Genomic DNA, 12,737 nt, shown 5'->3' on the forward strand with positions numbered 1-12,737 from the left:
AACAATTTGAAATTCAGGTGGGGCATGCTCCCCCCGCCCCCCCCAACAACTTTAAGAAGAATTGTTGGGAGGAAAATCCTTGAGGTGCCTCTGTTTGTAGATCCATTTTGTGGATTTGAGAACACCATAATGATTAGTTCACCATTTCATTTATGGAGCAGCTGTTTGAGATTATTACCGATATTATCCTCATGTTAGAGGTAAAAGTTGAGAAACAAGGTGCCAATTTGCTAGAAAGTGGGGAAACTGTAACTTAAATTGTGGATATTTTAACAAGAGCAGCAGCATCTATACTGAATTGCCCAGCAGAAGCATATTCATGGATCTGGTTTGTTCGTGTTTCATGTTTTAAAAGATGTAATGGCCAGGAGCAGTAGGAAAATTAAAAATAAAACAACTTTAGAGAGAGAAAAGCAGAGTATCAACCCCTGCCCAAATCTTGGTTTGATTTTTGGAAGAATTGCAAAAAAATAAAACCAAAGTGGGGTGAGGGGTCTCCTGAAAGTTTTCCATTTCCTCGACTTTTGGAAATGGGTGAGGTTTGTTTTTTTAACTAAGAAGTCTAATCATTTACCCAACCAAAGAGGTTTCTCTGCCATCTTTATTTCAGTTCCTTCCCTTGTGTTCCATGCAGTAGTGTTTCTGATGGCTGGTGTTAACAGGAACTTGCGTTGCATTTGGGTCAGGGTGAACCATCCTCAGCCCCCACCTGGCATGGCCAGTCAGCATCAGTGCGGGGTCCCTGCCACTTGACACTTTTCCAATCTGCAGGAAAGCATTTGGACCCCTCCCGTACCTCCCACACCCCTGCACCCCATATTCATATGGAAATGAACACGCAGTCCACTGGGATTTTGTAGGAGAGAACAGAGGCTTGAGGGGTCTCCTGCGTGTTTGAGGTTGTTCTTCAAGATCAGGTCAGAAAGGACTGTAGTTAGGCCTGGAGCAGCCTGAGAAGGTCCTGACAGCCCCCAACGTATTCCCTATCTTGCTGCTCAGATTCTGTCAGATGACAGAACTAAAACGGTGTGGTAGAGAGTTTGATGTCTTTTATTCAAGGGGACATAGTCCATGGATGGGGCAGTGCTGCCTCACAAGCAGTGGTGGAGCTCTCTGTCTAAGAGAGTGACCCTTTGTGTTCAGGCTCCTTGACAGGCCTTTCTCTCCAGTGCAGGCTGACTTAAGTTTGTCATGTGGGCGACCTCTGTTTTGGGAGTCCTGATCTTGGTGGCTCAGACCCTAAAGAATCTGCCTGCAATGTGGGAGACGTGGGTTCGATCCTTGGGTTGGGAAGATCCCCTTGAGGAGGGCATGGCGACCCACTCCAGTCTTCTTGCCTGATGAATCACATGGACAGAGGAGCCTGGTGGGCTGCAGTCCATGGGGTCACAAAGTCAGACACGGGCTGAGTGATGAACACTTTCACTTGACGTGTACACAAGTTGACTTTACAAACACTAATTCCACCCACACTGTTTCTCTCACAATGAGTTAGGATGAAACCTTTTCTGGCCAGTCAGAGGCGGACTTGGGAGACTATCTGCCACAGTTAGCACAACATTTGCATCCTTGCCACTCTGCAACTCCAGGCCCAACCTGCACTGTGTGGTCATGGGCTCGCTGGTCAGGGCACAGGCCGCGAAGAGGAAGAGGCCTCAGAACAGCCCTGAAGAATGCCAGGAGCCCTCCCCCCAGAATTCACACGCTTTCTTGGAGGCAGTGAGTCCACACCCCTCGACTTCGGTCCAGTTTCAGCAGGAACCTCAGTTGTCCACCTTGACAGGAGGAGAACGGGGGCTCACTGTAGGAACCTTAGATGGAGTCCACCCCTTTTTATGGACATCTGAGATCAGACCTTTTTCTTACCTCCCAGATAGCTTGATTTGCTGTGCCGTTGTCACTTGACCTAACATGAATCACGGATCCTAGCATTCCTGACATTCCAGGAATGTAAGTTGTGAGTATAAAGCATAGTCCATGCTCCCAAGCCAGTAGTCGGGTTAAAAGTAGTAACAGTACATGTGAGTAACAGCAAAAATGTAAGATATGTGATGAGTTCCTGAACCCTGTGGTCCAGACCATAAATGTATGGGTTTGGGGGGAAGGGGGTCCTGTGACAGTTGAAGTGGTTGGAAATGACTTCTAGCAGGAAAGATGTGCCTTGACCTGAACCTCGAAAGGTGGGTGGGGTATGATGAGATGTCTCGGGAGAGAGGATGGCAGCCAGATCAGGGACATCTCTGAGCCAGATGGGTATGTGCAACCTGGTGGCAGCTTTGTGGGCTTGTGAGATCAGCTCGAGGTGCAGCTTCCATAGAGGGGGGAGTTATGGGTGAAAAGAGGGGTAGGAAGGGTGGAGCCAGGCAGTGGAAGCGTGAGCTTGCTCTAGACACACAGGAGGTGATAGTGACCCATTGAAGATTTTTGAGTGTGTATCTTTATCTATTGCTTTGTTTATTTAAAATATTCACCTTGAAAGGGCCTTTTTTGGACTTTAATATAACTAAATAAAAGGAACAGACATTTTGGGGCATTCCAATTAGACCACTGTTGTATTTTCTTTCCTTTAACTTTTCAGCAAGTCACACCCTTTTACTCAACCCCCTCCATCATCCTCACAAACCACCACTTGAAAATTCTCCTGATTTTATAGCATGTCCTCCCTTTCTCATTTTGAGCAAACTTCAGGAAACAACCCAAACCAGCAGGTGGCAAACCTATTTTTACATTTAAAGCAGCCAGAAAATCCTCAGCGGTGTTCTGCCATGCATCTGCAAAAATTCCATGGATGGCAGTGCTAGCTATGAAATTCTTTGTGAAAATTGGGCTCCTTTTTCTCTGAACTTCCAGCTTCCATGCTTACGTAAATTATGTCGCTTCCATGATAAAACAAACCTCTGAAGGGTGATCGGTTACCATCCCTTAAGTAAACTTCTCTTTTTCTCTTTCTTAGTATTAGATAAATACTGAATGAACATATATTTTTTTAACATTTTGGTGTGGGTTGGAGAGCACTGCGTGAATGGGACTATGTGAACTCTCTGGACTGTAGCTCTGAGCTGATTTCTGCCCTCCTGGATGATCTGTTTCTACCTTCTGCTCTTCTGTTTTAGCCTAAACCCACCAAGGGACGAATGCGCATCCACTGTCTGGAGAATGTGGACAAGGCCCTTCAGTTCCTGAAGGAGCAGAGAGTCCATCTTGAGAACATGGGGTCCCACGACATCGTGGATGGAAACCACCGGCTGACCCTCGGCCTCATCTGGACCATCATCCTGCGCTTCCAGGTAAGGGACTCGGCCTGGCCACCGGGCCTCCCTGCCGAGTGTGAGCATCCCTGCAAAACTGGGCTCCCCTTCCAGGGCGACCAGAAGGACCAGGTGGAAATGGCATCTCAGAGTCAGGTGTGCTGCACATCACATTCGGCTGCCCTCTGGGCATGTGGCAGCTGCTATCTCCTCCCTCAGTTTTGCTGCTCCTGAAAGTCTCAACTCTCTTGGCAGTTAAGGGGGTTTCTGGGCCTAGTCTCAGCCCACCACTGGTGTCTGCTACTCAGCTTTCAGGAGTAGAGGTGTATAGGTGTGGTCAACGCTAGGTTACTATTGGTAGACTATCTGAACTTCAACAGATCATGGTATGCATTGCAGAATATTTTAGGCTAAGCTGCATAGGATTGTGACATCTGTGTGGGTTCTGTTTTCACCTTCTCATTCTCCTTTGGGTGTAAGGAAGCAGTTTTCAGGGGAGTGTGCAGAAGCCTTATGCTCGTTTGAACTGACGATTTTATGGGTTTGTTATACCCAGGGGTAAGGTTATAAGTATAGAAACACTCTCAAGGTCATTCTGTCAATTTGCTTCACTTTGTGAGGGGAGGGAGGAGCCTTGCAAGGATCACGAGGCCAGTCAGGGCTGCCACGCTTGCTTCTGACCCCTAAGGAGAGAGCTCAGCCTTTCCTGTCTGTGTGGCACCTCCGGCCTGATGACTGGTTCTTTCTCCAGGCTGTTGCTTCATGCTTCTGCTTTTCAATTAAAATCTGAAACGCAGGAAACGCTTCTTACCTAGCATCAGGTTACTTTGCAAACAAAAGTTCTAACAGTTCTCTCTTCTCAGAGTCTGTTTTCTGTGTCTTCCCTCTTCGTTAAGCCCCTCTGATGATGCTTGATTGATTTTTTCTTCCCTAGGTAAATAAAAAGCTCACCAAGAAAGAGCCACAACAGAAATCACATTATTCAGTTCATTTCAGTTCAGTTCAGTCGCTCAGTCGTGTCCAACTCTTTGCGACCGCATGCCTCCCTTTATATTCTTACTAAAATGCTGAAATCACCCTCTAACCCGTCGCTTTCCTTCTCGCTTCCCTTGGGATTGGGCTATAGCTTAGTGGTATGGGTGGGTATGTGGAAGGAGGCTAGGGGTCTAAACCAGAGCTGTTCAGAACCTGAATGGGGGGTTCCTAAGCCTGGACCGATAGATCATCTGACTTCTTGGGAAGGCTTTTTACTCACTCAGGTTCCCAGGTTCCAGCCCCCAGTGCTTCTGATTAAATGGGTCTGAACGGAACTGAACTGAGGCCAGGAACCATTGTTGAAGATGACATTATTAATGGAGTGACTTTATTTTGCAAACAGAACTCTTCTATAGGTTTCTGTTGTTTGGTTCCTGAATGATTTGAAAATAGAGTGAACACCATTAAATTCACTGATCACTGCTCTTGGCCTTAGGCCAACAGAGGTGAACTGAGCAGGCCCTCCTTGGGCCTTGCCTCAATTCCCTGGAGTAAGAAGTTCTGTTTCTCTTGCCTTTGGCCTGTAATCAGAGCGTGGAAGGGCATCCTGACAATGGCCTCCCTTGACAGCAGGTTGGTGCCCACAGCCCTTGGGTTGTGAATTGGGTTGAGTCACTGACTAATTAATTTCTGGCCAGCTTGCCTTTTTCTGTGCTTAAACCTGTAAATGCCAATACGTACTTTCTCCCTTTCCTCTAAGGAAAGAAACACAGGCTTATGTCACTGCGCGGCCTGTGGGGATTGGTGTCTGCCATGCCCCTGCCTCCTGAAGCAGTTTTATCAATCCATCCCCTGTTCTGCAAACACTTACTGACTCCTCCCCAGCCAAGGCCTAGCTAACATTCTGCCTCCTCTGTGAGGCTTCCCCACGTATTTGCAGAGACCTCTCTCCCCACCACCCCCCAGCTCCTGAATGTACAATCTCGTCTTATATTACCTGTGTGTGTGTGTGTGTGTGTATGTGTCCAGGAGCCCCCAAGGTGTGGCCAGCCCTGATGTGTGTATCAGGTGTGCATTAAATACCAATGGTGACTGACAGGTTTTATGCTGCTTTCCCTTTAAAAGAGAGTAAAAGATGATGTGAGAAACTGGAATAAAGGTCTTTGAGTTTGCTTAGTCCACATAGGGAGATGTCTTCATTTCAGAAGGGTAGGTTCTGTTTCTGAATGACCAAGTCTGAAAACAGATTCCATTCCTGAAATAGAGGAAAGCTGATGGAGGTTAATGTGTAAAATTCCACCTGCTTTCCTAGTAAGTCTGCGTTTTACCCCTTGAGCGAGGGTTACTCTTGCATACTCTTTGTAGTTTAGAATTTATGCAAACTCAAGACTTCTCTTGGAGAATTTTTTTAGAAGCATAATAATTTCAATTTCTAGGTGTTTTTCCTAGTTGAAAGTTTCTAACTTTTTAATCTTACACATGTCTCTGTTTTATCCTCTTCCTACCTCTTTTTCCTAAAAAGAATTCTGGGGTATGTTTCTAGATTAGATGGAAAGACCTTTGACAGGGGCCAGGACTGGAAAACTTGGAATGGTTAGAACTGAGAGAGAATGGATGGCCTTCTAGGCTGAGACCATTTTCCTGCACTCCGTTCCACATTTTATTAGTATAGTCAAGAAAACTGAAGACAGAAGAGCATTCAGAGCATTTGTCTAAAAATCACATAACTGGTAGGCAGCCCGTGATCCAAAGAGCTGACATGTAGGTTTCCTTACTAAGAGCCCAGCTCTCCATATTTTGCATTTCTTCAAGTGCACAGCAGTGCCCTGAGATAGCCACTCCTCAGTGGGGAAGCCGAGGAACTCACTCAAGGACACGAAGTATGTGAGGGAACCTGGATTCAAACCTAGGAAGTCTGACTTTGGTCCTAGTAGACCAGGCTCTACGTCCTGTTGAGATTCAGCAGACTATGAGTACCTTACGAATATAGGCTGTCTTAGTCCGTTCAGGTTGCTAAACAGAGTGCCTCAGGCTGGGTGGCTTCCAAGCAATAGACATTTATTGTTTACGGTTCTGGAGGCTGGAAGTCTGGGACTAGAGTACCAGCAAGGTCAAAGGACAGCCCACTTATAGGTCACAGACTTCTCTTTGTGTCCTCACTTGGTGGAGGGCTCTAGGAAGCTCTCTGGAGCCTCTTTTATAAAGCACGCATCCCATTCATGAGGCCCAGGACTCCCAAAGTCCCTACCTCTTCATAATCACTTTTTTGAGGGGATTAGGGTTTGAGCATAAGAATTAATGAGAGTTGGGAGCACAAATATTCAGACCATGTAGCACAGAGCATGGAAGCACAGCATTTAAGGGCACTGTTTCTCTGAGAGTTTGGGTCAGTTTTCAGGAAATGGTGCATACACAGTCCTCATCAACAAAGGACTCACTGACTCTGGTGTGGGAAATTTTTGGTTGTGCAAAAACAGTATTTTCATAGAGTATGCTGGGATTCAAAGTGTACCATACCAGCCACCATTCTAGCCTGTGGTTGAGAAAGATGGGCTATGCTGGGAGTAGAAATGACCCCTGATAGGTTCTAGAAAGTCATGGCAGGTAACTAGTCTTCACTTTACTCTTTGTGCAAAGTACAGAACCTAGTTCTGGTCGTTATTTCCAAGAAGGGGGAACCCTGGCTTCAGAAAGCAGTTTTCATTGATCCTCAGAGTAGACATTCTGCAAGGCTAGGTGTTGACCTAAAGTTTACTCATTATGTATATGCAGACCTGACATATCTGTTCATCTAATATTTCTCTGTAAACCTTAGATCCAGGATATCAGTGTAGAAACTGAAGACAACAAAGAGAAGAAATCTGCCAAGGATGCTTTGCTCTTGTGGTGCCAGATGAAGACAGCTGGGTGAGCATGAACCTGGGATTTAGGGGCTGCTTCTCCCCAGACTCAGTTTTAGCAGAGTCATCACTTGATCGGTGTTGACAAGTATCTTTTCCACTGCTTCCACTGAGATGTCTTGTTAACTTGTAAGCGGTTGAGACGTTGACATTTCAGCTAGGTCTTGGGACGGAATGAGTTGATTTATATTCTGGACCTGTCATCTGCACAATCATTTTTCTTCTGTTTGATTATTAAGGAAGTTCCAGAGAGAATTTTATCTTGAATTTTAAAACCCTGAAACTGTGTTTAAAAATCTCATCCATGGTATTTGTAAAAGTTGTGGGCTTTCTCCTCTAAGTTCTGTGCTTTGGGAAGTTTTGTGCAGTAAACTTAAGTGGACAAATGTAATGTACAAACTTAATCTCTGTATGTTATCTGAGTTTGCCTGCCTTTTAGTCTTTCATTGAAATTTCAGTGAAGATATTTCTTAGAGAACTGCATCTTGTTTATTGCTCACTGAAACTGTTGAAGCTCCCAAGTACTAACTGAGAACTGGTTTTGTCCCAGGTTGATTTTTTTTTTTTTTTTAGTTTCTATTGAATTTGTTACCATATTTCTTTTGTTGTTTATGTTCTGAGTTTCTGGCCATGAGGCATCTGAGATCTTAGCTCCCCAACTGATCAGGGATGCAGGGATCAAACCCACATCCCCTGAATTGGAAGACAAAGTCCTAACCCTTGGGCCACCAGGGAAGTCCCCCAGGTTAATCTTGTAGGTCAGGGCTACATGGAAGACAGTTGTAACTGTAATGGGCATGATCAGTCAGTGATAACTGTGGAAACCATAAAGAGTGTAAGGCTTAGTAAGGGGATCAAGTGAGGAATGAACTTTTAATCAGCCACGGATAAAAAGTTATTAATAATCAATATAGTGTAGAGTAGCTGATTGATTATTGGTAAGCATTATAGGGAAGTGTTTCAGGAAGGTACTTGATTTATGAAACTTCATCCAGTTCAGTGATATAAGGAAGAAGGAAAGCTGAGTGTTTGAACAGGTAACCCCAGCTACTTCCTCTCCCTAAGTGATGTGTGCACTCAGGTATCGTGTTTGCAGGCTTCTCATAGCTGCGCTGGGGGCATGGAAAGCCAGTGAAGCAAGGAAGCCTTGGAGGCATCTAGTCAGGGTTGCCTTTTTCTCAGTAAGCGTGGTGTTTTCAATCGAGGACACAGATCACAGGTCGAAGTTACCAAGAAAGCCATGTGAATATGTGTTTGTTTTTATTTTTCAACAAGCAGAAGTTTAGGCAATCTTAGCTTCAGCTTGATTGTCTTCAGTGTCTTTATTTCGTTACTGTCTCACATTTTCTCAGTACCAACAGGCTTTTCTTTAAACACTGCATTTAGCAAAACACAGAACTTTATTTGGTAATTACCTTGTGTTGTGTTTCTTAGGTACCCCAACGTCAATATTCACAATTTCACAACCAGCTGGAGGGATGGCATGGCCTTCAATGCACTGATACACAAACACCGGTGAGTCCTTCGCGGTCACGCTGACCACATGGGGGGAGAATGTTGACACCCTTTTATAGCCAACCGGGGTGATGTTCCATCTTCACATTCGTTGCCTTAGATTTGCACCACGGTGGAAATCCCTGCCTTCTACTTGAGAGTGGGAGAGAGTGTGTAAAGTGTCCCAAACAAAGGAAACGAGTCTGCCAATTCTCTTCAGTTCTCTTAATAAACTTTGAGGTTGTTTATTCAAAACTTGGGTTTCATTGTTTGATGATTAAATAATATCTAGGTTTTTACTCCTAAGTGGACACCATTGGTCTCATGGCGTGTTTTCAAGCTGCGGTTTCTGTTATGTTCCACTGTTGTTCTCCACAGGCCTGACTTGATAGATTTTGACAAACTAAAGAAATCCAATGCACACTACAATCTGCAGAACGCCTTTAACCTGGCAGAGCAACACCTTGGCCTCACTAAACTCTTGGACCCCGAAGGTAAGGAGTCGAGGGGTAAGAGGAGTAAATAAAAAATCTGCTTCATGTTGGTTTGTTTACGGGCACCGTGTGCTTTGGGAATTATCTAAGGAAGAGGAGCTTAATGTTGGTCTATGAATTACTTGAGGATTTGTGTAAAGGATTATACCTGAAAAGGCTTTGAAAGGTGAGTATGATTTAAACATGTTCCAAAGGAGAGGTCATGGTAGGCAGAGGGATTTATATGAGCAGAGGAACCAAGAAAGAGGAAGGTATAACAGGGGACTAACAGTTCATTGCGGGTAGTATTAGCTTAGCAGTAGGAAAAATACAACCAGAAAGATGAGTGGGGGCCCATCAGGTAACAGTTTTTCGAGGTTATTCAGTAGGCAGTGGGGAGTCACCATAGGTGCTTAGCCTCTGTGTTTAAGGAAGAGGGCGTGAGCAGGCTCTCCGCACTTGTTGGTTGACTGATAGTCGGCCCACTGGGGCAAGAGCGTGGTTTGGCCTGAGGGCAGGAAGGTTTAGGAGCCTCCTTAGCAGACTGCGCAGTATTTGCTTCTGGGTAAGAAGAACTTAAATGAGGACAGTGCACCAGGAGCCTGTGGGTGGCAGAAAGAGTAACACGCAGTCCCTCCTTGTGGCCCGCTGCTTGGTGGCACAGCACCTTACTCTGCACAGAACCAGCCTCTCTCTGCCCCACAGATCCCTGCAGCAGAACCTCAGAGACTGACTGGACGACACAGAGCAGACCTGTGTGGGGCAATCCAATGGGCTGTAACTCCTTTATTAACAAAATCCTAATTGTAGGCTTCATCTTAACATGAGCTATCATAATGTTTTCTCGTTTGGAGAAGTATTCAAAATGCAAAAGGATTTGTTTGTAGGGATGGAGCTTTTTAGATGCTCTCAGCTGTGAGCAGATACTGAGAAAAAGCTGTTTGTGAGTGAAAGTTTAAAGTTCTTACAAATATAGAACAGGAAGTTAAACTCCCCAAGGGCAGATCGAGGTCATGAGGCTGCCAGGCAGGCTTCTTGCTATTTTCCAGTGCATCAGATTCCCTGATAGGTTTACTGCAGGAAGCTGAGATAAAATTATCTTTGTGCCAGCCCGTTAAGTGATTTCTCAATATAAACACAAAACTAAAATTCCTTTGGCTGTGATAAATCTTTGTACTTAACCCCTGCCTTACTGTGGAAAGACATCCTCCCTGAGCCATAGATGCTGAGATAAACAATCTTTTTTTGAAATCACTGTGATAAAAAATTTAATAACTTGCTCATTAGTTGATCTTTCTAATCACCACCCACTATGAAAAGGGGATTGATGTTCCCCAGGTCATTTGAAGACAAGGAGCTAAAAAAAGCAGTTGCTGTCATTCATCCTGTGGTTTTGATCTTGATTATTATTTGTCCCTAGCTATTGTTAGTTGCCCAGTGTCCCAGAGAGCATCCGTTTAAATACAATTGTAAACAAGTTTAAAAAGGTCTTGCCTGCTCACTCCTTTCCAGTCATTTCCCATTTTGTGTTTATTAAATTATACACAGGGCCAGGGCCGGCACTTTTTCCCTGACCTTCCTCCAGTTCTGACTCCGTGGGGCCCACATTGACAGAGCCAGACACAGGAGTTGGTCACGGGGGCCCTGGAGTGGGAAGAGTAGCTGTGGCCCCCTCTTCTATTGGCTGCCTCAGTGATCCTGGGCAGGGAGCTTTCCCACCCTGTGCCCCGGTGGTCTTGTCTTTAAGAGAAACAACCCTATCCACTTCTATCCTCCTGGCAGCAGTGGAGGTGCACAAGTGAATGCACATTGAGAAAAGAGCCCACTGTGTCAGCAAAGAGCGTTCCATGTGTTCTCTCCTCGGTGTATCCTGAACTGAGTACCTCCATCATTGCCATACCCCAAAGACTGGCCACCTTCATTCATTTGCTCCATCCCTCAATAAATACTTATTGACCACTCACTCTCTATATATACAGCACGTTAGGAGGGCAGGGGCAGAGTGGCACTCAGTCTTACAAGACTAATGAAATGTGCATAAGTAATCATAGAGCCTGACAGAAAGCAGAGTATAAACAAAGTCCTTTAGAGGACAGAGGAGACAGTCATTCCAGCTAGAAATGACTGTGAGGGAGTGTTAGTTTCTAAACTGGACCTAGAGGATAGGAAGAATGTGATGGGGGAAGGGAAGGCTCTTTCAGGAAAAGGGAAGTTGAAAGTGGAAGGAATATTGGAAATTGCTGGGGTGGTGTTGGTGAATAGTTCAATTTGGTTCGGATCTATGGCGCCTTAGAAGAACTAGTAGGCTATAGAGTGAGAAATGTCTAGAATGGTGCTTGCCACTTAGAGGAAGCTTGATAAATATTTGATGGATGGATGAAAGGAAGGAGGGAGGGAAGGAAAGTTACGGGAAGTTGTAGAGGACTTCGGGACTTATTTTTCAGACTGCAGGGCACTTTTTAAGTAGTTTGGGCTTAGAGGAAGGATGCTCACAGCTCTGCGTCTGGAACATCAGCTGGGTGCAGTGTGTAAAGGGAATTGAGTAGCAGGGAGACCCATTGAGGAAGCCATTGCTTCAGGTCGGGCTATGTGACCGTGAGAGTCTGACCTGAGAGTGACAGTAGATTCTGTGAATAGAATCCTTTGGTCTCAGCCCTGGTGACTGACTAAATGTGAGTAACAAGGAGATAAAGATGTCCATAGGCTTAGTGACTGGGAAAAACTCTGGTGCCATTGGCCAAAATAAGAAGCACAGAGCAACCTGGGGGTAGGGGAGGTGAACATGGTGTGTCTGGGTAGTACCCACATCGCTGAGTTATCTGACTCAATTCTAACTATGTTATTCATTTCCATGTAGTAGTTTGTGTGTATTTCATCATCTCAGTGGCCTAGGATTCTTGAGAGAAAGAATCAGGTCTTTTAAGATTTTTGTCTAAGAAAAAAAAAAAAAAAGAACAAAAAAAAGATTTTTATGTTTTTATTGGCAATAGGAGGCAGTTTTGAATGTTCATATAATAAAAGAGGCGGTGAGGTGGTTTCATCTTCGTTAGTTAGCCTTACAATCAGCACTCTGATGGCAGAACTTTCAAGCCCCCCAAAAATGAAGGCACGGGCCTGTTGAGTGTTGAGCAGCTCTTCTGGGTTGTTCCTGTTGCCTGGGTGGCAATGCAGTGAGCAGAGCACTGAACAGAATCTTCTCTGGGTTACAGATATCAGTGTGGACCATCCTGATGAGAAGTCTATTATCACTTACGTGGTGACTTACTACCACTACTTCTCAAAGATGAAGGCCTTGGCTGTTGAAGGAAAACGAATTGGAAAGGTGAGCTCACACCAGTCCTGTAAGTTGTGAGACGTATTGAAGGTTTGTGTCTAAATGTGTCGCCACCATGCCTCAGACACTGAGGTGCTGGGAGTTCTTGATGAAGTTCACCAATGGCAGGGCAGTGGGCAGAAACCTGCCATCCCAAAGAGGAGCAGGAGGTGGGGGTGGTGGCTGAAACACTGAGGAAGAAAGTACAGGGGGTCTCACACCCAGGGCTTCCCTGCTGGCTCAGCTGGCAGAGGATCTGCCTGCAGCGTGGGAGACTCTGGTTCCATACCTGGGTTGGGAAGATCCCCTGGAGAAGGATAGGCTACCCACTCCA

The 12,737-nt window shown here is 45.3% G+C and overlaps 1 protein-coding gene across 6 annotated transcripts in view; it reads left to right on the forward strand.

The window, feature by feature from the left end:
• The window catches only part of SPTBN1 (spectrin beta, non-erythrocytic 1), a 212,728-nt gene that overhangs the window by 151,939 nt on the left and 48,052 nt on the right, over positions 1–12,737 (forward strand). For all 6 annotated transcript variants that reach the window (XM_070798671.1, XM_070798670.1, XM_070798673.1 and 3 more), the window contains 5 exons: positions 3,114–3,287; positions 7,039–7,130; positions 8,558–8,638; positions 8,996–9,111; positions 12,300–12,412. In XM_070798671.1, coding sequence (XP_070654772.1) covers positions 3,114–3,287; positions 7,039–7,130; positions 8,558–8,638; positions 8,996–9,111; positions 12,300–12,412 — 576 coding nt within the window. The remainder of the gene's footprint in view (positions 1–3,113; positions 3,288–7,038; positions 7,131–8,557; positions 8,639–8,995; positions 9,112–12,299; positions 12,413–12,737) is intronic.

This window comes from Bos indicus, chromosome 11 (genome assembly GCF_029378745.1).
Source record: "Bos indicus isolate NIAB-ARS_2022 breed Sahiwal x Tharparkar chromosome 11, NIAB-ARS_B.indTharparkar_mat_pri_1.0, whole genome shotgun sequence".
NCBI classification, from domain to species: Eukaryota; Metazoa; Chordata; class Mammalia; order Artiodactyla; family Bovidae; genus Bos; species Bos indicus.